Source organism: Pelobates fuscus, chromosome 3, assembly GCF_036172605.1.
Source record: "Pelobates fuscus isolate aPelFus1 chromosome 3, aPelFus1.pri, whole genome shotgun sequence".
Classification (NCBI taxonomy): domain Eukaryota; kingdom Metazoa; phylum Chordata; class Amphibia; order Anura; family Pelobatidae; genus Pelobates; species Pelobates fuscus.
Window position 1 is genome coordinate 379262747 of NC_086319.1, and position 27827 is coordinate 379290573.

The window sequence follows — 27827 nt, forward strand, 5'->3', positions numbered from 1 at the left end:
TTCTATTTAATGATATAAAGCTGGCATGGCTAGGGACAGCTAGCTGTGTGCCCACACTATGAGTGTTAGTGCTCATTACTCCATAACATATCATTACAGTGTGCAAATACATCCTCTCTAGAGAGCGAGGCCACGCCCCCCTCCAAAGCAGGAACCTTGTCACGTGGTACACTTCACCATCACCGGGACACGTGACCCAGCCGCTAACCCCCAGCTACACACACTCACGCAACGCTGCCAATCGCGTTGCGACTAGTAGGAGGCCCCTGCGTGTTGCTCTCCGATTGGACGGCCCGTCTGGCCAATCCGCGGTAGCCATCTGGGTGCCCTGACTGGCAGAGCGAAGCGGCCAATGGGAAGTGTACACCGGCTCGGCGGCGGCCAATCAGGGTGCGCGCGGGGGGAGGGCGCCTGGAGGAGATATAAGAGGGGCTGTCGCCGGCCAGTGCTGCTCATTCGTTTCCTGACAGTGGCTGGTGTCTCAGGGGGCAGAAACATGGCCCGGGCAGCACTCGTTATCCTCCCGCTCCTGGCGGCTCTCTGCAGCGCTGACCCCGCAGTATACTTCAAGGAGGAGTTCAATGATGGAGGTGAGGGCTGGGGGCACAATGGGGGGAGCAACATGGCGGGTGGGCACCCAGGGCAGGGTGATGGCCACCACTGGCTCCTCACTGGGGGGCACTGGCTGCTCCATGGGGGGCACTGAGCCATCACTGGGGGGCACAGACTGAGCCATCACTGGGGGGCGCAGACTGAGCCATCACTGGCTGCTCCATGGGGGGCACTGAGCCATCACTGGGGGGCGCAGACTGAGCCATCACTGGGGGGCGCAGACTGAGCCATCACTGGGGGGCGCAGACTGAGCCATCACTGGGGGGGGCACAGACTCGGTGTTGGGCTGCCCTGTATGCTCATACTGTCCTTCACACTGTGTATACTCCTTTTATTATATTAAATATATTCTATATCATTATCTCACCTGCAAAGAGCAAGCAACGCACCCACAACACAGAATATATAAATATACGGAACACTTAACTTGGAATTTCCAGAATAAGATGAGATTTTAAACACACCCTGCCAGTGTAAATGAGAGCCACATGCTGGCAGGGCTGGATACAATGTTCCCAATAGAATAGTTAGAAATGTCATGGATGTTGGAAAGGAAAATAAATACAAACACATTACACTGTGTATGTAATTGCAACATGAGGGCAAATACACTTGAGATCAATACAGGCAGCAGCTGGGTATCTGCAGTGACAACCTGGCTGCTGTATGTCTAGCAATACATAATGACTAAGGTACACTGTGGTTTTTATCTATCTTTATCTGTGGTTTTTAAATCTTAGATTTTTCTGTAGCCGGTGTCATGCAGTGTTACTGGTTCTAGAAAGTTTGTTCGCTGCATTGGGATGCACTAAGGCACGCTTCGCACCATTTAGCGTTGCAAAAAGTGATTCCTGGTGAATATGGCGTGTCTTGCAAAGCTTGGTGTAATTCAGATGGGCTTGGATTGATCCACATAGGGAATGTGAGTTTAGCAGAATTTTAAATGATGTGAAATTAATGAAATTATGTCTAGGTACTCTTTGTGAATGAATATGAAGCCTGGTTGGTTATCTCTTGTGCATATTGGGTGTGGGAAGGATTGTAATGAGATGAGCAGTCTGCACTTTAACCTCATTGTAGGTGGGGTTGAGAATTAAATGGGGGTTGGGGAGGGCACTCCTGAAAACTTAGCATTTAGGCTTGTGTAACATGGAGCCAACACCCCCTCTGTTTAAAGATGCATGGCCAATTTACCTTAAGCCTGTTGACAAACCTGGTTCCACTTCCATTCTGTTTCCCTTAGCGCTTGTAACAAGTCTGCCTAAGTTAGTCCCCATGTTCTAAGGGGCATCCTGTCCTTTCTGTTGTAGAAAATGTCTAAGGTTGACCTTGTGGCTAATCCTGGAAAGAATCTCGCTGTGCTTCGAAGAATGAGACTCAGCCGTGCAGTTAATGTGTCACAGATTATTGGCAGCATCTAATTGCTAAACATTTGATCCAACATGGCTTAAAATCTTATAAGAAGGAAAAGATGGTTATGGTGGAATTCGTACTGCAGGGCTCCAGTATAATAGGAATGCATTGTGAATAGCCGTAGTGAATGACTGTTGTAAGGATTTGGTCTCTCAATTAGAGTATGATGATTTTAAATGAGTTCTGAATTGCGTTATATTCTGCAGCTAGGCTTTTCCTTCTCTTATACTCCTGTATCTGCCTATTCCTGACTCATCTTCCTTCCCTTCTTCCTGGTCAACATGCAGATGTATGGAGCACAGCTGAATCTTCTGGAAGCAGGAGGGGGAGCTTAATGTCTGAATGTCTCTCCCCTCCCTTCCTCCGCTTGTATAGAAAGAGAAAGCATAGTCTGGCTTCCTGCACACACAGCTCCTGCACATCAGTTGTGTATCAAAGCATCACCATTCTGCAGTCTCTGGCTTTTGTATTTTAGGCTTTTTCCCACAGAGTTATTTTCTTAGTGCTTGGCTAGCCATAGATTTCAGAATAATACTAGTTCTGTTACTCGTGTGAAGATATTCTATGTTAACAGATTAAATTTTTACACCGGTGTGGCAACGTATCCTCTTAGCTGGATGTTTGTATAATTAGAGTTATCAAAAGCCCTTGTGTGTCTGTGTAGCAGATAATGAGTGTTTTTAGCAAAGTTTCAAAGCCCTTGGGTCAGAGATTTAATCCACAGTGCAGCATGTTAATTCATGTTCCTTTAACACTGTCAGGCTCTTGGTGCTCTTTTTCTGAATTGCCAAATGGCTTTTCTGCTTTGTCCCTTAAAGCTTATGGTGATAATTGGCACTTGTGATGGTATCTGGGTACATTCTTCCTGTGAGACTCGAGTGACATATCTGGACCAAACCCCTGATCTATGGGGTGGAACTTCATAATAGGGTAACCAGTACTGTACCGTTTAAAAAGCAGTGACTGGCATCCCAGATGTCATGATCTATTTACCTTTTGTGATGGAGAAAATATTAATGAACCACAAGTGGCTTTAACATTTAACATCTGATTCAGGTCAATGGCAGAGATGTAATGCAAAACAACATCATTGTGCTAAAGCTTGGCTATGTGACTATTTACAACCTTTCAGACTAACATTTTCTTATTCTTTCAGATGGATGGACGCAGCGCTGGGTAGAATCGAAACACAAAACAGACTATGGCAAGTTCAAGGTCACTGCTGGGAAGTTCTATGGAGATGCAGATAAAGATAAAGGTGAGTGACTTCAAATGCTTGATATGTTAAATCCACAAGTGATATGATTTTAAATACCTTCCGCTTGTTTCCATTTTTCATAGTTGAAAGGGCAACTGTGCTATTGTAATTCCAAGTCTTAATTGATCAGTCCCACTAAGGTTGTACAATTTATTGCGATGGTTACAGTGTAAACCATGGAGACGCTACTCCTAAACCAAATAAAACTGCAATTTTCCAGCTGTGGAATGGGGGATGCTCTCAACCATTTTACTTAATGTAGAATGGACAAGCTTGCATTAGAGTGGACACTCGATCATGCTTGGTCTGGAATGTTGAGTGGCACACCCAACAGCTTAACCCCTTAAGGACACATGACGTGTGTGACACGTCATTATTCCATTTTATTCCAGAAGTTTGGTCCTTAAGGGGTTAAAGAGCATGACTACTCCTAGTATTCTGACTCGTGCCGCTTGGTCATGCAAGCAAAATAAAAAAGGGGGCAAGTGACACGAACAGGATATCAGCCGCTTAACAAATGGGAGAATGAGTTATGATCATGCGAATGAAAAGGGGCATGGATGGGGTGACAACAGGGGCAATGGCAGTGACACAAGTGTGCTAAAGGTAATGGGCAGGATGACATAAAGGGTATAGGGGCGAGGGCAGAGTAAGTGTGTGAGGGGTGCAGGAGGTTGTGGTCAGGTCTCACTATCACAATCCGTGTTATAATTTTGAAATCCATATATTAGCTGTTTTTTCATTCCCAATAAAAAAAAATTAAAACTGTAAACCAACCAGTTTCATAAATTGCACAACTAAACAAATCTTACAGAATCACAATTAACACTTGAATATCTTTTTTTCCTTCATATTGCATAGATCTAATGTGCATTAGTTGATTCAATGAATGGCAACTGTTCAACGTTAACTGTTCTCCTTTCCCACTCAAGGACTCCAGACCAGCCAGGATGCCCGCTTTTATGCCCAGTCTGCCGGCTTTGACTCCTTTTCAAATAAAGACAAAACACTGGTGATCCAGTTCTCTGTGAAGCACGAGCAGAGCATTGATTGTGGTGGTGGATACGTGAAACTCTTCCCTACAAGCCTGGACCAGACTGACATGCATGGAGATTCCGAATACAACATAATGTTTGGTTAGTATTGGTCAGACTTGCCGGGCACAGAATGTGTCTTCTAAATAAATGTCTGTAGTGTTAGTACATCAGTCATTGAGGCTTTGCGTTCTTTCTAGAGGATTGACCTTAAAGGCATTCTAGTGGGGATTACTGCCCTATAGATCACTTTGCTTTTCTACATATTGTCTGCTTCTCCTGGTACCTTCCTTGCAAGTTGGGTCACTAATGTATTTCAGGATGCAAAATTGTCTGGGAGGCTGGCTATCAGCACAAGTCTTCTAGGAGAATGAGCTTCTACTGTTAGGAAGGTGTTCCCTCAGTTCTGGTTAAAGTCCTCTTGTATTAAATCTATGTTCATTAACGCTCATACTGCCCAGTTTCAATAATCAGTCATGCCATCTTTGCTTAAAATAAGGCTATAAACTATGGACCTTTCTTAACAAGAACACATCTGTCTTAGTGGAGTGTGCAAGAATTGCTAAATTTCATTCCATTTTTAAAGCAGTCTTCAGCTGTAGGCTCATAGAAAGCTGAATGCATGCTCTTAATCTCCAATTTTACTTGTATGGAGTGAATTATTAGTCATGCTTGGCCAACAGATGAACTCAGAAACTATTCAAAGTTTAAGTCTGGCTTTGCTACACTGGTGGTTATTGAGGAAAAGAGAACCTAAATCATGCACTCTTGTTCTGTACAGCATGTATGTTCTCTGCTTGCTTTCACAACAATAAATCACTGTTTGTATTCTAGGTCCTGATATTTGTGGCCCACCTACCAAGAAGGTTCATGTAATCTTCCACTACAAGGGAAAGAACCTCCAGATCAACAAAGACATCCGATGCAAGGTACGCCTACTGCACTAGAATTACAGGTTTCTGAAAGTTTCCTAGGACACACTGCTATCTTTCCTGTGGATAAAACTATATAAATAGTCTTGGGAATGATGCCCATTCATTGGAGAAGGAAGATGATGTATGGTGTAGACAGAGGATGTAGAAGTTGGAGTGCTATTGGGAGATTAGATGGTTAATGTGCTTTCCTGAGATGTTGTGCAATCATTGATTATTCCTTGCCTTCACACCTTAAAGAAATCTTACAGAATTGGGCAATCCTAGTATGTTCTTGATGACTTGGCAGTCAATATACATTAAATACAAACCTATATATTACAAGTAAATAACCCAGAGCTCTGCACTTGGTGCATGAGTGAACCATGCTTGTAAAACCTGTGAAAAGCCAAGCTAGCTTCCCAATCATGTAAGGAAAATAAATGTATTTTCCTTCCACAGGATGATGTGTTCACCCACCTTTACACCCTGATTGTGCGGCCAGATAACACCTATGAAGTGAAGATTGACAACAGCAAGGTAGAGTCTGGAAGCCTGGAGGAAGACTGGGACTTCCTGCCACCCAAGAAGATTAAGGACCCTAAAGCAACGAAACCCGATGACTGGGATGAGAGAGCCAAGATTGATGACCCAGACGATAAGAAGCCAGAGGTCAGTTTGCACTTGCTTGTGGTCTCTAGGAGATGCCATAACTACTGCCAGATGTGATTGGGTTTAAGAAATGGATGTGGTTAAAACCGTTGCCTAAAGGTGTTTTTTTTTTTTTTTTTATTTTTTTTTTTTTTTTTTTTTTAGGATTGGGATAAGCCTGAACACATCCCTGATCCTGATGCAGTGAAGCCAGAAGACTGGGATGAGGAAATGGATGGAGAATGGGAGCCACCGGTCATTCAGAACCCAGAATACAAGGTGAGCCAGTCCCCTAACCCGGGGCATATGTTTATTTGCTACCACATGTCTGCATACTAAAGATATTGAGTTAACCCGTATAGGCATGTTCATGTTGCCCAGTCTGCTATGATTGGTGTGGTGACCAGGCCAATGCTTGCCATCTAAACTTAAGGTTTGATTTTCTTTAACAGGGAGATTGGAAACCTCGCCAGATTGATAACCCGAACTTCAAAGGAAAGTGGGTACACCCAGAGATCGATAACCCAGAGTACACCCCAGATTCCACACTGTACCAGTATGAAAGCTTTGCATACCTCGGACTTGATTTGTGGCAGGTAATTGGGCATTTCTAGATTTCTTGTATATCCCCCAAATATTACTACTTTGGCTGATAACCCTCTGAGCAGGACTTGTTGTTGTCACTGGCCACTAACCATTCTAATTTTATCCCTTGCAGGTGAAATCTGGCACAATTTTCGACAACTTCTTGATGACCGATGATGAGAAGTTTGCAGAAGAATATGGCAATGAAACATGGGGTGTTACAAAGGTATGCCAGGCCCTTGTTGCAAGCTTTTAAATAGACGAGTCACCTCTTTGGCTGAGATGAATCTCTGCCAATTTAATGCTTTCCCATAGAACATTGGGAGGCTAGTGTACATGTACAGTATAAAGCAGAGCTGCACCAATCAGATGATCTGATAGAAATAGCTTACGTTTACAGGCATATATCCTAATGTGATTATACGTAGCAATCGTACGTGATTTGGAATGTGTACAGTTTACTTATAGCCTTGATGCATGCCAAATCTGTTTAAATGAAGTGTTAAAGGAACACTATAGGCACCCCGACAAAATCTCATTGAAGTGGTCTGGGTGCCATGTTGCCCCTCTTTTACCCTGCAACTGAAAACACTGCCGTTCTCTAGGAACAGCAGTGTTTACGTTGCAGGGTTAACATTAAGACCGCTACTAGATTCTCTTCCGTAAAATAGAGTAACTGTTTTGGTGAGTCCCCCACCATGCTTTACTTGCCTTGTACAGTCTAGCAGTCCTCCCCAGCAACATCAGAAGTGGCATGACCTCAATTGGTCCAATCCTAAGCTCCTCAAAGCTTACTATGGGGCTTCTGTGTCAGAAGCGTCTCTATAGGCTGTGATCATAATGAACACTACAGGTGGACTTGACACTTATTGAGATGAAGTGGTCTGGGTGACTATGGTATCCCCTTTGACTCCAGGCCTGCTGTCTGGCAATAGGTATAGCCACACACAGCATGGCAAAAGAAGCAGAACTATACTCTACAATATGTAGACTCTAAGGCTTATCTTGCCTTGTCTGCCATATTGACTGCCCCAAAATAGCCCATTGTATTGTAACATTGATCTATTAACTGTATTCACCTCTCCTGATCTTTCCACCACAGGATGCAGAGAAGAAAATGAAAGAGCAACAAGATGAGGAGGAACGCAAAAAGCAAGAGGAAGAAGATAAGAATAGAAAGGAGGAAGAACCAGCAGAAGAACCTGAGGAGGATGACGAGGATGATGAAGACGAAGAGAAAGATGAAGACAAAGCAGAAGAGGATGATGACGACGATGAAGATGATGATTCAGGCAAACCAAAGGACGAGCTTTAAGATGGCTGCGTTCTGCTGCGCTCCCCAAACTGGCACTCTCCCCTTCCCTGGGCGTTCATGTCTTAGATAGGAGAGGGGAAATGGGATCGTTCTGTCTCTATGAGACTCTAAATTTATATATATTTTTTACTGTTTTTTGTTTTAATCCTTTACAGGAAGATGACCTGTCAATCTTCCACCTCCTCTTCCCCATCTCCTCTCTCCTTGAATTCCTGGTTTCAGTCTTGTAACCCTCCACACCTCCCTCCCTCCCTCCTCCCTTTTTAACATACCTTGATTCTAAATTCTGCTGTGGGGGCAGCCTGCAGCTCTTTAATTCCCCTCACTGCTTACAAGCTGCAGGCTGTCTGCACGTGGTATCCCATTGCAGTAACTTCCTTCTACTGCAGTACAAATTCCAGAGCATCTGGGAGCAAGGGTCAGTGACCAGATATAAATATTTTTGAAAATTTGAGTTTATGTATTGAAAACCACTTCTCCTTGCGCGTTGAATATCTTTTGCTCCAGGTGTGAGAACTGATTTGCCATGTACGGAGCATCCTATCTCTCTGGCAGTCACAGAGTAAATGGACTTACTGCAGGGCTGCAGCCTCTTGCTGTGCATTGAATGCCTTGCTTTGTCAGTCACCGTAAGACTCTTTACCTATTCTATAGCTCATGGGCTGCCGAAAATGCAGTATGAAAATTAACTAAGTCAGTGTTCTGTGCTGGCACAAATCAATGAAGAACCCAGAGCAAGGGGTAGGCAACCTTCTACATTTTCAGATGTGGACTACATCTCCCTTGATGCTTTGCCAACATTACAGCTGTAAGAGCATTATGGGAGATATGGTCCACAACATCTGGAGTGCCAAAGGTTGCCTACCCCTTGCCCAGTCAGTGTTTCTTTCAGATCTAGTATACTGAAATCGGGTCTTGTGAGACTTTCAATAGAAAGTCCTGTATTTGGGGAAACATGTTTAACCTTTGTGTGGTTAGTCAATCTTTTGGATAAATCAATGAATCTGTATTTTATAGAAGGTCTAACAAGCTGCCTTCCCAAAAACCAAATCCAACACGTTAATTGGTTATTACCCCTCCCAACTAAAGAGAACCTTCTTTGATTTTGTGTCCTTTAATTTATACAGTGGCCGGGGCTACTTGTGGGACATATGAATGCATTTTGTTGGAATGTACAGATGTAAGTTGAATTTCTATTAAAGAAGTTTGTGTCCACATTTTTTGTTTGCTTTTGTTTCAGTATAAAAATATAGAAGTTGTATTTTTAACTGGTTGCTGTTGTAGAAGTTGAACTTCAGATTGGATATTGCGTGTTATGAAAACTTGAAGCTGTCAAAATACTAGCATCAACGAATGTATTCTTTCCAGAGCAGATCCGCATTATCCGTTGCCTTTCGTGCCAACTGCTGATATTCTAGGCATTTGAAAAAGCAACAATTTCTGCACAAACCTGGTATTAAGTGAATATCCTGACAGCAATCGCACTCCTATCGCTCTCAGGCAGCCAGGACTTGCTGGGATTTACCATGCTGTTACTGATAGGAGTGAGGCTGCTGTCATAAATGACACAATCACCCTGTCAGGCAGCCCAGTAAATTACAGTAGACTACTCGCTCTCACCTCGCTGTCTTCAGCTGATCTCCGCATGTGGGGACTCACAGGGAGAGGTGACATGAGATTACAACATGGCAGGTATAGTGACTGGATTGCAGTCTGCATGCAGTGACTGGCAGAGGTGACTCTGTCATTAGTGGTATTGGTAAATTACAAAGCTGATGGCGATTATCAGAAGTATGCTGCGAATATCTGATCTAATAATTGGCAGAACCAATAATCTGTCTATCCCTACAAGATGTCGTATCTCCTGAATACAGTCTTATGCAGGACCACATTCATTGGCTGAGGATCGTCTGAGTGATATCAGCCAATGAATGCAGTCCTGGATTAACTGTATATATATTTCAGCTTGCCTCAGTGACACTTTCTCAGCAGCCTTGGACTTCCCCTTGTTAGTCAGCAGTAAAGACACATACCACTTCTGTTCCTATTAGCACCTTCATAGGTTCCAAATATCAAAACCCTTAATTCAATCATAAATCATAGGAGGCACTCAAACATTTTTAAAAAGTCTCAATACATAAAGTTCCTTTTTCAAGTAGCCTTCATTAATTTGTAAAATGTAATACATAGAACAATTAACATCTGTAGTCTGGCTTCCCATTTATTCCTATGATAAAAATAAACACTATCTGCCTGAGACTTTAATAACTACTATGGCCATGTGATAGCCATTGAAATAACATAATCATTAAAAGTCAGATTTATTAAACTGAGAAGTAATATAGGGACTCCGCTCAACCAAAAACAGGGTGATAAATTGATCTAGGGCCAGCACAAATCCACATGCATAGCATGAAAAATAATAAATGTCAGGCACTCGCTGTGCTGAAGTATAAGGATTTTAATTGATCACGTGCACAGCTACGTCTTGCCCTGCACTTTGTCAAAGGCCTGAATGCAGGTCAAGACGTTACTGTACCCTTGATCCATCAAAATCATCCATCAAAATGTCAGTTTACTTACCTCTCCTGCAGCTCCTGTCAGCTCCCTCCTCCGCGCCGTCCGGTCAGCTCACACTGTAAGTATTGCGAGAGCCGCGGCTCTCGCAAGACTTACCCTGGGTGCTGACCGAGGTGCTGAACTGACGGCGCGGAGGAGGAGGGAGCTGACAGGAGCTGCAGGAGAGGTAAGTAAACTCTCTGACAGCCCCCACAGCCCCTGTCTGTATTATGGCAATGCAAATTGCCATAATACAGACTATTGACTCGAGTAAAAGCCGAGTTGGGGTTTTTCAGCACAAAAAATGTGCTGAAAAACTCGGCTTATACTCGATAATTGAGAATACAATATAAAATAAGGATTGTCTTGGAAGCAATACTTTTGTCTTTTTGGATATTTATTATATAAATATAAAATCCATTATAGCGGAGTTTATAAGATTAAATTAAATGCTTGCAAATATCATTAATAGGTTAACATACCCTTCTGAACATGTCATCATGTCAGCCTCTCTGTCATTTTAAGATGGAGCAGCGTCTGTCTCCAAGTCTCTCCTGTGTCTTTACATTTAAAAGTACACCTATTTATACCTTAGGTGTCTTCATTTTAGGGTCACCATAGTTCATATATGAAAAAGTAACACTTCTTTTACTTTATTCATTTTAGGACCTCCCCTAATTTGGCAAACATACAAGGCCATAACTAAAGGGTGCATACGTCATGGACATTTTCCTGACTTAGTTCAAGGTGGCATCTTTTTTTTTTTTTTTAAAGATTCTTTATTTTTCAGTTTTCAGTTTTCATGAACAAAAGTTAATGAACGTTTTTACAGAAAAAAGAGGTTGGTTAGTTAGGGGGTTACAATAGGATACAAAATATTTTCATTAGAACATGTTTCTGGCATTGTGTTTTGGTATCTCTTATAACATTTTCTTTTGAGGACCTTGAACCAGGAAAGCTACGTGTGTGACCTTTCAGATCGTGTTATCTGTGGTCAGGTGGTGTTACAGGGTTCCTGGGGTGGTTATGATGCGTCCATCAAGGTACCTGTTCCGGGATATTCCGGTTACTAGAGATAGTTGAGGTCGTAGGGTCATTAGGCCAGAAGCCTTCGGTGGTGGTCGTCCCATTGTTGGGGGGATGGGGATATCTGTCTGGGGGAGTGTGGCCTTCGAGTCGGTCAGAGATTGTGGTTGTGTCAGTAGGGCCAGGAAGTTAGGATGGGTGTTACAGGGAGGGTAGTGTTAGGTAGGGGGGTAATTAAGGGGGTAGGGAGAGGAACTGTGGAGAGGTGAATAGGGTGCTGCTGTCCTTCTGGGTATTCCCTCCGAGCCCAGGGCGGGTGGGGTTGGGTTAGGGGTGGGTTGGAGCGGTGCGCTTCTCCCTAGTCGTGGTTAGCGTCGGTGGTGTTGGTCGTTGGGTCTGGTATGTCACCATGGGAGGGCATTATTTCCGTCGAGCCATGGGTCCCAAACTTTGTGGAATGATTTAGGGGTGTCATGTATCTGTGCTGTTAGTCTGTCCATGTCTATGTTATCTGTGATTTTCGTGTGTATTTGAGGGTGAGTGGGTATACGTGGTGTGGACCAGTTTTCGGCGATTGCTCGGCGTGTGGCTAGGGCTATTCTTGCTATGAGCTTATTTTCACTGCGGGTGAAGCTGTCCAGGGGTTTAGAGTGCAAAAGGGCCCACGGGTCAAGGGGTACTGGTTTGTTGAGTAGTCTGGATAGGAGGGTCGTCATAGTTATCCATAGGGGTGTAAGTTTAGGGCATGTCCACCAGCAGTGGAGGAATGTGCCTGTTTCTCCGCACATTTTCCAGCAGAGGTTGGTGGGGCTTTGTTTCATGGCCTTTAGGCGGTAGGGGGTGAGGTACCATCTGAAGAGCATTTTGTATGCCTGTTCTTGATGGGTGACGCAGATTGAGAGAGATTTAATGGATGCCCAGATGTCAGCCCAGTCCGTGGAGTCCACGGGGGGTCCGAGATCTTTTTCCCACGCCACGATATATGGGAGGGCTATCTGAGTGTGGTGTGTGGTAAGATTTATGTAGATAGATGATATTTGGCTCTTCCTGGATGGTGACTGAAGGGTGTCTCTTTCAAACCCGGTCAGGGACGAGGTGGCTGCTATGCGAACCGTGTCGGTCGCTGCGAAGCTTCGGAGTTGGAGGTAGCGGAAGTAATCAAATGTGGTTAAGGTTTCGGGGTTGGGGAGTTCAGTGTATTGCAGGAGCTTGCCGTTAGGATAGAGGTGTCCCAACCTAACTATGTCGCGGTCTTCAAAATGGGCGTAGTGTTGTGGTGTGAGGCCAGGTTGGAACATTTTGTTGCGGAGGATTGGGGTGAGGGGCGAGAGGCCTGTGAACAAGTCAAATTTATCGCTGAGTCGGTCCCAGAGGTCTAGGGAGTGGGTGATTGCTGGGGAGGTGGGGGGTGGCAGTGGCCTGTATTGCCTTTGGAGCCACATGTATTGGGAGGGGTGGTCTCGGCCAAAGATGAGATGTTCCAGGTCTACCCATCGTTTGTGTGCGGGGGGAAGATGCCAATGTTGGATTTGTGTCAGGTGGGCTGCATGTAGGTAGTGTGTAAGGTTGGGGAGGCCCAGACCTCCGGAGAGTTTGGGTACATATAATGTGGCTCTGCGGATGCGGGGTTTTTTCCCGTTCCAAATAAATCGGTCTATGGCAGTTTGTAGTCTTTTGAGGTCAGTTTTATTGCAGGGGATGGGTAGTGCTTGGAAGGCGTAGAGGAATTTGGGTAGGTGGTTCATTTTAACGGAAGCTATTCTTCCTAGCCAAGATATGTTCATCGGTTTCCAGCGTTCCAGGTTTTGGATTGCTTTCTGGAAGAGTGGGGGATAGTTGGTTTTGTATAAGGCGGTGGTGTCACTAGTGATTTGGACTCCCAGGTAAGTGATTGCCGTCGGGCAAATCCGAAAGGGAAGGTCTTGTTTTAGGGAGTGGATAATGGGTTCTGTAAGGTTGAGCGGCATGAGGTCTGATTTAGTGGCATTGAGTTGGTATCCCGATATCTTTGAGTAGTCTTGTAGGGTTGTTATGAGGGTGGTCAGGGTCGGGATGGGGTCAGTCAGGGTAAGGAGGATGTCGTCTGCGTATGCTGCGATGGTGAATGTGTCGTCCCTGATTTTAAGCCCTTTGATGTGTGGGTTGTTACGTATGGTCTCTAGCAGTGGTTCGAGGGATATAGCGAATAGTAGAGGGGACAGGGGGCAGCCTTGACGGGTTCCGTTCAGTATAGGGAAAGAGGGGGGGTGATATTGGGGATTAGCAGCTGCGCGGTCGGAGTGTGGTACATGGCTTGGAGAAAGTGGGTGAGTTCTTGTGGGAAATTGAATTTGCGAAGGACTTCGAATAGGTAGGGCCATAGAAGGCGGTCAAAGGCCTTCTCGGCATCTAGAGAGAGTATGGCGGTCGGGAGGCGTTTATGGTTGGCGTACCAAATTAGGTCTATGACCCGTCTGGTGTTGTCTTGTGCTTGTCTGTGGGGGATGAAGCCTACTTGGTCTGGGTTGATGAGTTTCGGCAGGAGGGGATTAATTCTCGTTGTCATGACTTTGGTCAGGAGTTTTAGGTCTATGTTTAAGAGTGAAATGGGGCGGAAGTGACCTGGATCTTCATGGGATTTCCCGGGTTTAGGTAGGAGGGTAATGTTGGCTTGTGTCATGTCTGGGGGTAGTGGGTTGCCTTTGAGCATTGCATTAAAGACTTTGCATAGTCGTGGGGTGAGTATGTCTCCGAATGTTTTATAATAGATAGCTGTTAAGCCGTCAGGGCCGGGGCTTTTATTGGGTTTCAGGGATTTTATTGCTGCTTGTAGTTCTTCTGGGGATATGTCTGCTGAGATAAGTGTTCTGGCTGTGTCAGTGAGGGAGGGGAGGGAGAGTTTCTTAAGGAAGTCGTCCGTTAAGGATCGAGTGAGGTCAGTTTGGGGGTCTGGGGTGTGGTTGTAAAGGGACGTGAAGTATTGCTGGAAGGTTTTCCCGATTGTGTGTGGGTCAGTGCTCATTGTACCTTCTGATGTGCGGATCTTAGAGATTCGTTTTGTGTCTGTTAGGTTTTTGAGGCGTTTAGCTAACATCGAGTCTGCCTTGTTGCCCTTTTCATAATACTTTTGTTTGGTCCATGTGAGTGCTTTGGCCGTGGTTGAGAGGGAGAGGCGTTTAAGTAGGGCTCTAGCTGTCGTGAGCTGGTCAAGGTGAGAGGGGGTCGGGTGGTGTTTGTGGAGGGTTTCTAGGCGGCCTATTTCAGAGATGGCATCCATTAGTTGTCTGTTGTGTTGCTTTTTACGTGCTGTGGCTATTGCTATCAGTTTGCCTCTGATTACTGGTTTGTGGGCCGCCCATAGGGTGATTGGGGAGGACACGGAGGGGTCATTCAGGGTGAAATATTCCTTGATGTCTTCTGCTAGGGACGAGGTTAAGAGCTTGTCTTGTAGGAGTTGTGAGTTAAGTTTCCATGTCCAGGGGCGTGTCATGTTGGGGATTGAGAGGGTAAGGGAGATGTCGGCATGGTCCGACCAGGTTATGTGACCAATGGAGGTGTGCGTGATTCTCGATGTTATGTTTGGGGAGGTGAGGAAGTAATCGATGCGGGAGTAAGTGTTGTGAGGGTGGGAGTAGAATGTATAGTCCAAAGTTGAGGGGTGTTGGGCCCTCCAGATGTCCAGGAGGTTATGTGTGTGTAGGAAGTGGGAGAAGGGAGCGTCGTTGTGTGACGGTCTTGGGTCGTTCTGAGTTCTGGTGGTGCGGTCAATGGACGGATGGTGTGTGGCGTTGCAGTCGCCACCTACAATGGTGAATGTGGCTTTGATCGTAGTGAGATGTGCTGAGAATGTTTGCCAGAAGGTTGCGTCTGGGGTTGTAGGGGCGTATAGGGAGGTGATGGAGTAGGTTGAGGAGCCTATTTTGCCTGTGAGCGTGAGGTATCTACCTTGTTTGTCTGGGAAGGCTTGGATGTCGTTCAGGGGACAGGATGCTTTGAGTATGATAGCCACCCCTTTAGTTTTGGCTTCTGGGGAGTTGGCGAGAAAGCTGCGGTTGTAGTGTTTGTTTTTGAGTGGGAAGTGTTTGTGGGGGGTGAAGTGAGTCTCTTGGATTAGGAGAATGTCTGCTTTTTGGTTGTGTGCCCATCGTAACAGGGCATGGCGTTTTTTGGGATTGTTAAGGCCCTTTGCGTTAATGGAGATACAATGTAAGTTGAGTGGCATGGTCAGGGATGGCCTGGTCAGGTATCGTAGTGTATGAGGGGGGTGTAGGGCTAGTCAATGGGGTGGAAGGGAGGGAGTCTGGGCCCGGGTGGTCCCAGAAGGGCAGCAGGAGGATTCAGAGGACGGGTAAGGCGTATGGGGAGGGGGGTAAACGTGCTGGTCTTACGTCAATTGCCAGCAAAGGTGAACTGTGGTACCGGGGGTCTCACTGGTCAGTGTGATCGGAGACCAGCGGTACGGAACAGGTTATGTGGGGGGAGTAATGGTCGTTTGTCTGAGAGTGGGCGGCAAACAGTAAATATGTTCGTATGGGCAGTCTTGTCTTAATAAGGAACCGGGGAGAATGAAACCTGGGAGGTAGGCTTCTTAACTATGTACAATGGAGTTTAGATGTTGTCGCGTCTTTTATTTTTGGCTTTTCCCTTCTTTTTCATTTTTGTTTTGTCTGGGGGGGGGAGGGGGACACACAGGAACAAGTTGTGGGATACAATAGGTGTCTTCCAAAATGAGCATATTTAACAGTTCTCATAAGTTGTTACATATATCACAAGGAGCTGTATGGCATGAGTGTAAGCTAAGAACAGTTTGGGTTGTCATCATGTATTTACGCTTGACCAGCCGAGGTTGAAACTGCTTTCATACCTTGAATGGGTGGGATGTTAGAGTACCAAACCACCGTAGTTGCAAGTGGCTGGGAGATATCCCCCTACAGGGATCCCTGCCATCGACCTCCCCATGGTTTGTCAGGCTTTTTTATCCTGTCTTAAGCTACTAATCAATTAGTAATCAATATTTTTAGTCTGAGATTGTCTAGGACATGTTAGCACTGACCTGGCTAATCGTTTTTTAGGTGTGGGTGGTCTGGTCAGGTTGAAGGGTCGTGTTGCCCTGGTCCCAGTCTCTTTGGGAACGTGAGGGGCTATTGCGTTTCCTGAGAGTGTCTGGGGTCTCTGTAGTTGTCGGGGAATGCCTTTTCTGAGTGGCACAAGGCCGTCGCGGCCCGCCGCCCCCCTGTCCCGTGGGAGGGGGGGGGGACGGCCGCCAGGGCCCAGGCCATCTGTAATTTACTGTCTGTTCATTCCCGCCCTCTGGCCAGGTCGTGTGCTCTGTGACTCCGGGGAGCCGTTACCTTGTCTGTCACGGGGCCGTCGCGGCCCACCGCCCCCCACCCCCGTTGGAGGGAGGGGGGGGGAAGGCCGCCAGAGCCCCACTGTGTTCCACCAAGCCCGCCTCCCCCAGCCCCCCCAGTGCCACAAGACAAGTTGTGTGTAGTCCGCGTGGCGCACATATCATCCCTGTCCGAGGCCGTCGCGGCCCGCCGTCCCCCCACCTCGGAAGAGGGGGGGGAGGGGGGACCACCAGGGCCCCGGATCCCTCCACCTTGTCCACCCCCCCACCCCAAACAGTAGGAAGAAGGCAAAAAGTTGTCCCCACAGTGATCTTACTGTAGTCCCAAAGTACTTAGAGCTTTCACAGTTCGATCTCTGTCAGCCGAATCTTGGGGTGTGAGCTGGAGTGCTTCATTGCTGAGTGAGGTCTTCTTCGTCTGCGGTTGCGGATGTTGAACAGCATCTTGTGGATCTTGGGGTGGGTCGCTGGAGTCTGCTGTGGCCTCAGGTTGAGGTCGGCAAGGCCGGTATGTCTCAAGGCCGACGGCGTGGGCAGCCGTGGTGGGTGGTCGCGCTTGCCGGGATAAGGCCCTGGTGATGTTGAGTGAGTCCCGAGGGCCGGAGGGCAGGCATAAGTGCTGAGTGCATTTTGGCAGGTTCTGGGGTTTGCGGTTAGGTCGTTAGTTTCGGCTTGGCGGTGCTGATGGTCTTAGTTCTGTGTGTCCGGGGTCGGTTAGCAGGGTGGGTTTGAAGTGAAGGTGCCGTGAGTGGAGCCAAGACGCGGCTGTGATAGTGGGCTTCGGTTTAGGCTGGAGGCTGTCTAGAGCGCTGTCTTCTGTCGCGCTCCCGTTGTGGCTGTTGGTCCCATGGTCCGTGTTGGGCAGCTGGTTGTCGTTGTGAGGCAGCGTTCGGATCTTGGATTAGGTCTTGGAGGCCTAGTTGTGCAGCGAATTCTTGGGCTTCCGATGGTCTGTATAGCGTGTATGTGTGGTTGTCTCGTCGCACCATAAGTTTGAAGGGGTGGCCCCATGAGTAGCGAATTCTCCTTGCCTGGAGGGCTTGGGTCAGTGGTTTTAGTTCTCTGCGTTTGCGAAGGGTCGTGGGTGCTAGGTCTTGGTACAATTGCACCGTGTGGCCTTCAATCTGCAGTGGGGTCTCTCTGGTAGCCCGCATGATCGCCTCTTTAATATGGAAGTAATGGCAGCGAACTATGATATCTCGGGGTTGCGATGAGCCTGCTGTGGGTGGACGAAGGGCTCTGTGCACCCTGTCTAGGAGGAGGTCGGATGGTGAGGCGTCAGGCAGCAGGCTGCTGAAGGCCTCAAGGAGCATGGCGTTGAGGGTTTCTGGTGCAGTGGATTCAGGCAGACCCCTTATGCGGATGTTGTTTCGCCTGGATCGGTTATTAAGGTCTTCTTGTAAGTCTTCCAGGTAGGCTATTTGCTCTTGTATATCTTTGAATTTGTCCTCATGGTTGGAGGTTATGGCGGTAACATCTGCCATTTTGGATTCTAGCGTGTGCGTGCGCTTAGTTAGGGCGGTCAGGCCTTCATTGATTGGGGCTAGATGTTTAGTAAGTTCATCTGCCACTAGGGATTTCATGTCTGTGAGTAGTTATTTTAGGTCTTGCCTGGTAAGGGGTGATGTCTCCTTCCTGTGGCTATTAATGCTGGTGTCAGAGTCTGAGTCCGAGGCCTGCATGCTGTGTGCGCATGGCGCCTCTCTGTCTGACCTGGTTCTGAAGATTGGTGCCACGGCCGTTCCAGACTTGGATTTTCGTCCGCCTCCCATTTCAGCTTGCTCCGGTGTGGGTCGGGTATGCAGTGCTCGGTTCGCGGGTGGATTGCCGGTGTTGATGCCCGTATTGTGAGCTTAAGTTTTGTTTGCCGCCACGGAGCTCTCTCAGATCGCGGCCATCTTCATCGGCGGTCAGGCTCCGCCCCCCTCAAGGTGGCATCTTAAAGTCTGAATAGCTTATCCGTTGTTTATACTAAGACGTAAGTGCACAGTCGTGGGAGATTCCCGGATTTGGGGAAGTTCCATTAACTTGGGGTTACCACAGTATATTGTGTACTGAAAGAGTCGTAGTATAGCCTTGAAGCATGTTTATGCATTATTGTTATTGTAATTAGTCTGGGACAAAATGGCGCAAACATATTATGCACTGATAATAATATATAATTATATAATGCACTGATAATAATATATTCAGATAGTCTGCACTATTATCTGTGTTTTTTATATTTGCAGATTAATTTAGCGCGCTTTTTTGGTAACTTGTCTTTCTTTGCACATTTTTTGTGTATTGTAATTTTAAGTGCTGCCATATTATCTGTATGGGTTTTTATAGCGCTCACATATTGGTTTGATATTATGCACTGAGGTTATTGCTTAAAGAAACATCTATGAAAAACAATATGTTCCATTTCTAACACCTTGTCAAGTTGCAATATCTCTTGAAGACAAAGTACACAGTTTAAGAAATACAACATTTTAAAACTTGTAATATTTGCATTTGCCCATAACATTAATAGCTTGCTAGACCCTGCAAGAGTTTCCTGTATCTGATTAAAGTTCAATTTACAGAGTAAGAGATAAAATTGTTTAAGGTAAATTACATCTGATTGCAAGTGAAACCATTTTTTTTTTCCATGCAGGCTGTGTCAATCATAGCCAGGGGAGGTGTGGCAAGGGCTGCATAAACAGAAACAAAGTGATTTAACTCCTAAATGACAGTGAATTGATCAGTGAAACCTGAGAGGCATGATCTATACACTAAAACTGCTTAATTAAGCTAAAGTTGTTTAGGTGACTATAGTGTTCCTTTAATGCTCCACGTTAGCTGAAGCCAACTTAACCCCCGCCTAATTCTCTCAGCCTATACCGCACTCGGGCCACATCAGACCGTCCATGGCAGAGTTATGTAGGAGATGTTGGGTCCCAGGTAGTTGCCAGGGACCGGCACTTGGAGAGCTGCGGCTTAGCGGCCATCTTGACGATGCACAGTGCGGATTCAGGGGCAGTTGTTGATGCTGGAGCAGAGGGGTGTGTGTCTCAGTGTAGACCAGGAGAACTCCCATCGGTCCATACGGGGAGTGTAGCAGAACTGTAATCTAGTCGATTTAGGCCATGTGACGGTAGCTGAAATATCAGTCGCCTCTCCCAGCCGTCAGGCCTCAGAAGGCCAATAGTCCGGACAGCAAATCGTGCACCCAGGCTGCTGCCAAACTGGGCCAAGAGTGTCTTATCCGCAAGGAGTACCCCTGCCAGGAACTTTAGGATGTTTCTGCAGGCAGGTTTTTAAAGTGGGTAATTGCTCAAAGCTGCAGAAGCTACACAAAAGTGTGTCTGGTCATCTTAGAGGTCAGGCCCTAGAGCTTTTTTTTTTTTTTTTTTTTACATTGGTTCAGCTACAAACAAATGTGGTGGTCCTGCCCCAAAGTTGCTGAATACTGGAATAAAATAGTTGACCTGAGTTCCAAGATTCTACAGAGGCAGCTAGCGGTTACCATTGAGCAGGTCTTCTATCTTAACCTACCGAGAGTCTGTCCACCCACACGCATGCTAATGGATATTATTTCGCTGGCAGCCCTTAGGGCATGGGCTATAGCAAAGATTAGAGAATTATCTTATGGACAAATTAACATCAGAAACATAGAAAGTGATGGCAGATAAGAACCAGTCGGCCCATCTAGTCTGCCCAATTTTCTAAATTCTTTCGTTAGTCCCTGGATTTAACTTATAGTTAGGATAGCCTTATGCCTATCCCATCACAAGTTAGAAACTCCACCAAGACATTTTACAAGGAAGTGTTTAGGAAGGCTGTGCAAGTCACATGCAGGGAGGTGTGACTAGGGTTCATAAACAAAGGGATTTATCTCCTAAATGGCAGATAATTGAGCAGTGAGACTGCAGAGGAATGATCTATACACCAAAACTGCTTCATTAAGCTAAAGTTGTTTTGGTGACTATAGTGTCCCTTTAAGCCCATTAGCGCCAGATCATACCTCTCAGTGACACGCCAGCTACATATATACAGTTACCCTGTTTAACCCCTTAAGGACACATGACGTGTCTGACACGTCATGATTCCCTTTTATTCCAGAAGTTTGGTCCTTAAGGGGTTAAAGGACCACTGTAGGCACCCAGACCACTTCAGCTCAATGAAGTGGTCCAGGTGCCAGGTCCATCTAGGGTTAACCCTGCAGCTGTAAACATAGCAGAAACTGCTATGTTTACACCCTGTTCCAAATTATGCAAATTATATTTTTTCTCATTTACCTAAATAATTGATGTAAATAACAGTCAGCATAATTCTCATGTTATCAACTCAAGTACAATTCAAATTTTATTGAACAAACCTAATGATAACAGTATTTTTTTTTTAAACATAAAAAACTTACAATGCACTGTTCCAAATTATTACGCACAGTAAGTTTCAAAACACTTTATAGGTTGTAAGGAACTGAGAATTGTCATTTGTTGTGTTTGTGGCATATTTACTGAAATCAAAAGCTATTTCAATCAAACTTATAACAACATTTTAACTTTTTAAACATTTTAACAGTAGTGATGTCGCGAACATAAAATCTTCCGTTCGCAAACGGCGAACGCGAACTTCCGCAAATGTTCGCGAACAAGCAAACCCGGCAAACCGCCATAGACTTCAATAGGCAGGCGAATTTTAAAACCCACAGGGACTCTTTCTGGCCACAATAGTGATGGAAAAGTTGTTTCAAGGGGACTAACACCTGGACTGTGGCATGCCGGAGGGGGATCAATGGCAAAACTCCCATGGAAAATTACATAGTTGATGCAGAGTCTGGTTTTAATCCATAAAGGTCATAAATCACCTAACATTCCTAAATTGTTTGGAATAACGTGCTTTAAAACATCAGGTATGATGTTGTATCGATCAGGTAGTGTAAGGGTTACGCCCGCTTTACAGTGACAGACCAAACTGCCCGTTTAACGAACCGCAAACAACCGCAAACAGTCCATTTGCACAACCGCAAACTCCCCATTTGCACAAGGTTGGATACCAAGCTAGCCATGTCCCGTTCCTTGTCCTCACTGATGTCATTGAAGGTCTCTTCCTCCACCCAGCAACGTGCAACACCAAGGGTCCCCGAAAGGTGACAACAAGCCCCCTGTATTTTTTTTTTTTTAAATGTACACTACTGTTACACCAGATATGAGTTGCACTGGTGTGACACTGTGCCCTGGCAGGCCCTGAAACGCACATGTGTGAAGGAAACTGACTGCTATTATTTCACAGTCAAATTTCTAGTTTTTTTTTTAAATGTACACTACTGTTACACCAGATATGAGTTGCACTGGTGTGACACTGTGCCCTGGCAGGCCCTGAAACGCACATGTGTGAAGGAAACTGACTGCTATTATTTCACAGTCAAATTTCTAGTTTTTTTTTTTATGTACACTACTGTTACACCAGATATGAGTTGCACTGGTGTGACACTGTGCCCTGGCAGGCCCTGAAACGCACACGTGTGAAGGAAATTGACTGCTATTATATTACAGTCAAAAAAGTTTGGTTTTTTTTTAAATGCAAGCTATTGTGCCCCCAAAACTTTTGTGTGTGGGGGTGCTGGAATGACGTGGGCCAATGGGAACCTGAATCAACTTTTGGCTCCCACTGCCCCTTTAAGAGCGAGCTCGTGACTCGAGCTGTGCTCCTAGTGCCAGGCGGGCCACGTGACCGATCACGGCGGTCAGTGCACGCGGCTAAGTCAGAAGAGGAGATCAAGCCGCATGGGGCTCGTGTGGAGGCAGGAGTGATCCAGCCACGCGCGGCTCAAGCTTAGGAGCCAGGTCGGTCCCAGTGATGTAGAATTATTAAAAATCTTTATTGTACTTGTATTGAATTATTGCACTAACTCCATTTTAACCTCATTCTGTGACAAACCCTCCATTTTGTCCTCCTAACCTGACTTCTTCATTCCTCCATTTTGTCCTCATAACCTAACTTCTACATTTTAAAACTACATTACATGACAGAATTTCCCAGCACACCTAACAATAGACAAAGACTGTATTTTCTATAAAGACATGATTAACTCAGGAACTGCTGACTTTCCCCTCACTTGCAACATAGTATAATTTGAAGGCCATGAGAACACAGTAGTAATGAAATGTTCTATTCATAAGAGACCTTGCACCTGGCCACGAGGCCTGAGATCACCGACCGTGTAAAATGACGCTCAAGACCCCCTTGTCCCCACCCGTGTCCAGAACAATCCCACCTCTTGGTGGGTGGGCACGGGACTAACCACTTAGTTTTTAAGCCAATTAATAATATTGATAGGTGGACACTAATCCCGACACTTAACAATTAATCCAATTAATGATGTTTATTTGCTGATATTCTAATAATCAATGATGACGCAAAATGCCTCTTAAAAGGGCCTGCGCGCCCGTTTTTTAATCACTTGCCAATAAATTTTCTTGAAGTTATTTTAACCTGAACTCTGTGTGTCAGACTTAATTACTTCAGCGTATATACGCAATTCAATTTTCTTAATTTGGACAGGAACAGATAGACATTTAAACATTTTGGTTTACTGCTAAAAAGTACCATAACAACTTGGCGCCCAACGTGGGGCATCGGGCTATGTCCGGCCGGTGAGCCGTCCTAAGGAAGACGCAGTTGGACGGAGGAATCTGGGGGGAAGGAAAGGAGATTGATCACCTCCAGGTACACGGTAGAGACTTCTGCAGAGCCACCGGTATGTTCCGGCCCCTTTGATTGACCCGTCCACGTGTCTGTGACTGCTTCCCGGGAGGACATCAAAGACAGGTAATATCTTGCCCGGTGTCTCGTTACTCACTTGTTTACCTGCATTTTAGTCTATCTGTTGCCTGGGTATGTTTGAATTGTTTGCCTGTTTCCCCATTTTGAGATAAAGGGGGGTGGACCTGCAGGGGATTTGCCTGGGGTTCTCTGTTTTGCTTGTTTTCCCCTTTTTGGGATAAAGGGGGGTGGACCTGAGGGGATTTGCCTGGGTCTTCAGTTTGTCTGTCTATCTGTTTGTATTTTACCCCTTTTGGGATTAAGGGGGGTGGACCTGAGGGGATTTGCCTGGGTCTTCTGTTGCCTGTTTTACTCCTTTTAGGAACCACGGTGCTGTGGTTGTAGGGAAAAAGGGGGGTTGACCTGTGGATGTGTTCCTGGGGGTCTTCTTTGCCTGTTTTACTCTTTTAGGAGCCTCGTGGCTGGGGCTGTATGGAAAAAGAGGTGTGTTGGATCTGTGGAGATTGTGTAGACTCATAGTTTCCTGGGGATCCTTCTTGTGTCACTTTGATAGCCTAGCTAGCTTCTCTGTGCACGTAACTCTGCTTGCAGAGTGGTGGTACCCTCCAGCTTTGAGCGCTGAGCTGGAGCCATTCCAATTTTTAGCATATTTGGTGGATGAATTCGGGCAGGCATTGCTGTCTTCATCGCCACGTGGTAGTGAGACCTGTAAGTGGGTTTTTATAGGGGCACTACGAGGGTGAGGGTAGCGCAGACACTATTAGTGGGCTGCTGTGACAAGGGAGGCTGGCGGAACTCGGACCGGTGTCAGTTGTTTTCCGCGGCCGCAGGTAGTGGAGACACTACGAGGTTGAGGGAGGTGACTTTGGAGTAAGCACACGAGTAAAGGAAAGGAATTACTGTTGATTTCATTTGAACTGTGATGCATGCACTGTATTTCAACTGTATTGTTGTCTTGTTTGTTTAATTAGGAGTCTCATGAACTCCTGTGTCTGTCTCTAAGGATTTTCCTTGCCTTTCATCTTTTCTACACTTTCTATACTATTATACTATCCACTCCCATTTCTCTTAATAGAGAAGTGATTGGTCACACACTTCTCACCTCGCTCCAATCCGTGTCTACCACCCCGGGTAGGCGGATTCAGTGACTAGTCTACGTTTTGGGAAGACGCACTTGAGAAAGACCCACGGTTCTCAGGTGGCAGTCGAGCATTGTAGACGTTCCCGTTCAATTTTCCTTCTCTCTCCCTATATTTAGGACGCTGGTATAGGGGAAAAAGGGATTATGGGACAGGATTTGAGTAAGCCCAGTAAGGGCTGGTTAGCATGTGATTTAGTTGAAGACAGAGAGGGTGAGGAGATGGTAAAAGGTGTTGAAAAGATTGCAAAAGTATGTAAAATTGCTGTACCGACATGTGGAAGATTGCAACCAGAAAGTTGGCGTAGGTTACTGACAGAAAAGAAAGGCAAGCTTACAGATAATGATTTATTAAAGACTGCTGAAGCATGGTACCGAGTAGCAAAGGCTATTCAGTTAGAAGGTTGGGTTGAGGAAGAAATAAATCACAAAGGTGTGAAATTGTTTGTGTATCATAATAATTGTGTTGCTGGGGTATTCCCTCAGCCAGCGCCCCAAAATGGCGCCCAGGGGATGTCTATCCCCAAGGTTCAGTCAGCAATAGGTGATAGCCAGCTGACTATGTTCCCCGCTCCCAATCCTCCCGAATCCCATCCCGTCACCTCCCCTGTCTGCCCAGTCCTGAATTCTGATGGATCTTTCTTTTCCCCTTCCCCTTCTCCATCTCTAACATCCCCATCATCCTCATCCATCCCCACGCTACCTCCTGTACCTAATCCTAACATTTCATCTGCCATTTCCTCCCTGCATTCTCTCTCCGTTAATAATCCCCTCCCCTCTTCATTCGCCCAGCTAACTACCTCCTCCACCCTTGCTCCGGCTCCTCCTTCTGCACCCACCCCTACCAATCCCTCTCCGTCCCCTCCCGTAACTGTCTCCACCCCAGTCCAATACCCCACCTTCTTAAATGTAAATCCCCACCCAACTCTCCTGCCCTCCCCAGCCTGGCCATACCCATTCCCGTATCCCATGGCCCTGCCCTATCCAGGTTATCCACAACCCCTTCCCCAAGCCACTCCCCAGGTTCCGGTCATGCCCAGTACGGCACAGTCTGCCCCGGATGTGCCCACATCCAACATGGCCGCCACTTCTTCCCTTAACCCCAATGCAGCTTCCTTTCACGCCCCCAATATGGCGGCCCCCAGTCATTCAGCCCTGATGCCGGTAATTCCCGGTGACTACCTAGGCTATGACTCGCTAACCACCCCTGCATCTGGGACTCCCTCTCACCCCCCGGTCCTAACACCTCAAGCGGGCCCCTCACGCAGGAGGGCTCAAATCATAGAAATAGATGAGGAAGAGGATGACAGGGTATCCCAGGTCTCATTGGAAGCTGCGTTCTGTCGATGACCCCTTCGGACACAAGGGTCGGGGAGGACGGGCCCCTCCTAAATATGTTGCCTTTAACCCCACTCAAGCTAGTGCTTTAATGAAGGCACTCCCTGACCCAGAAAAGCAGCCTATGCCTTTTTACCGAGGGATAGTTCAGATTCAAAAGACTTATTCCGCCGCATGGCGTGATCTGCTGAGCATTTGTGCTATCAAAGCTATCAAAGCAGGGGATGCATATTGGCCAAGCATGGCCCGCCACCTCAGTACAGATCTGCTCTCCAGTGATGTTGATTACCCCTCCGGGGTAACCTTTTGCAACCAATTAAGAAAATGGGCTAAGGACAAACTTGCAGATCAGGCAGCTGGCCTTACTGATGTCATACAAGATAAAGGAGAATCAGTGGAAAGGTTTCATGCTAGACTGTATCAAATGTTCACAGATTTGGGGTTTGATCTTACTGACAAGATTCATTCACAAATGCTGTCAGGTGCGTTTGTCCAAGGAGTTAAAGACTCTATACGCAAGGGAATCATTGCTGCACGCCCAGAATATAAGGTTGTTCCTCTGGATACTCTGCTTTTAGTTGCCAGAGGTTTAGAATCTGCCCAGACCCCAAGAAGACCCACCTCGGCTCCTCTCATGGTGTCCCGCTCCACACCTGTTCCCAAGGGAACCAGACCGGAGGAGGGACATTGTTTTAATTGCAAAGCTAAAGGACATTTTAAAAGTGATTGCCCAGAACCAAAGAGAGAGCCAAGAAAGCCGCCCAGGCCTGCCCCGGCCCCCAAGGCCGAGAAGGAGGTTCCGATAATTGAGGAACCAGATGATTAGGAAATTGGCAAGCCTGTGTCATTAACCCCTGTTATGGCAGTGTCTACAGGGGACAAGGGGGGGCCACTTGCTACAGTGACTTTACCCATTGAGGGCCAACCAACCACATTTCTTGTTGACACAGGTGCAGCCCGTAGTGTTCTGCGAGAACAAGACCTGCCAGACCCATCTTTCCTGTCCAATATTGATGTCTCTTGTGTTGGAGTGGATGGCCAGGCAAGACACAGCCCTTTAACAACTCCACTACGAGTTGGCTCTAGCCTGCTTGCTCGCTTTGTGGTATCCTCCACATGCCCAATTAACCTGTTAGGCGCTGATGTTCTCTCACGCCTGCAGGCATCTATCACCTTCACTCCAGACGGACAAGTAGAAATGTCTACACCTCTATCTGAATCAGACACCTCAGCCTTGTGCTCCCTACCTCTGATGCTGCAATTAGAAGGTCCCTGTGGGGAGGCAGCAGAACCAAGGTCTAATTTCCCAGATGTGTTAAAAACACAGGTGCCTGCCAAATTATGGTCCTCAGGCCCAGAGGACATAGGTCACCTAAATGTCCCTCCTGTGGTGGTAAAGCTTATTCCAGGAGCTAAGTTACCAAGAAAACCACAATATCCTTTAAAACCAGCACAGGCTGCAGCCATTTCTGTCCAAATCAAAGCACTCTTGGAGAAGGGTGCTCTAGTAAAATGTAAATCAGAATGCAACACTCCATTATTTCCTGTGAAAAAGAAAACTCCAAAAGGTGAGCCAGAGAAGTACAGGATGGTTCAGGATCTCCGTGCTGTCAATGAAGCTACTGTTCTGGACACCCCTCTTGTACCAAATCCCCATACTTTGCTCTCTGGAGTCCCACCTTCTGCAAAGTATTTCACAGTCATTGACCTGGCCAATGCCTTTTTCAGTGTCCCACTGGACCCATCCTGCCAATATCTGTTTGCTTTCACCCATGAGATGCAACAGTATACCTGGACTGTCATGCCCCAAGGGGCACAAAATTCTCCAAGTCAATTTGCAAAGGCCATGGGCACCATCCTCGACCCATGGCAAGCTGAACACACAGAAGTTGTTTTGCTACAGTA

The 27827-nt window shown here is 46.3% G+C and overlaps 1 protein-coding gene across 1 annotated transcript; it reads left to right on the forward strand.

Moving 5' to 3' along the window:
* The first annotated feature begins 467 nt into the window (after window positions 1–467).
* Window positions 468–8996, forward strand: CALR (calreticulin). Its single transcript, XM_063449517.1, has 9 exons — window positions 468–590; window positions 3182–3283; window positions 4216–4419; window positions 5152–5246; window positions 5691–5900; window positions 6045–6158; window positions 6332–6475; window positions 6598–6690; window positions 7567–8996. The coding sequence occupies exons 1-9, from the start codon at window positions 497–499 to the stop codon at window positions 7777–7779; spliced, it is 1269 nt and encodes a 422-aa protein (XP_063305587.1). The 5' UTR covers window positions 468–496; the 3' UTR covers window positions 7780–8996.
* The last annotated feature ends 18831 nt before the right edge of the window (window positions 8997–27827 follow it).

Bases quoted from the DNA above. Each gene is read 5' to 3' on its own strand.
- CALR (XM_063449517.1), top strand. From the start codon at position 497: ATGGCCCGGGCAGCACTCGTTATCCTCCCGCTCCTGGCGGCTCTCTGC. The intron at 591-3,181 runs GTGAGGGCTGGG...TTATTCTTTCAG, and splicing joins GGAGGAGTTCAATGATGGAG to ATGGATGGACGCAGCGCTGG. The intron at 6,476-6,597 runs GTAATTGGGCAT...TATCCCTTGCAG, and splicing joins TCGGACTTGATTTGTGGCAG to GTGAAATCTGGCACAATTTT.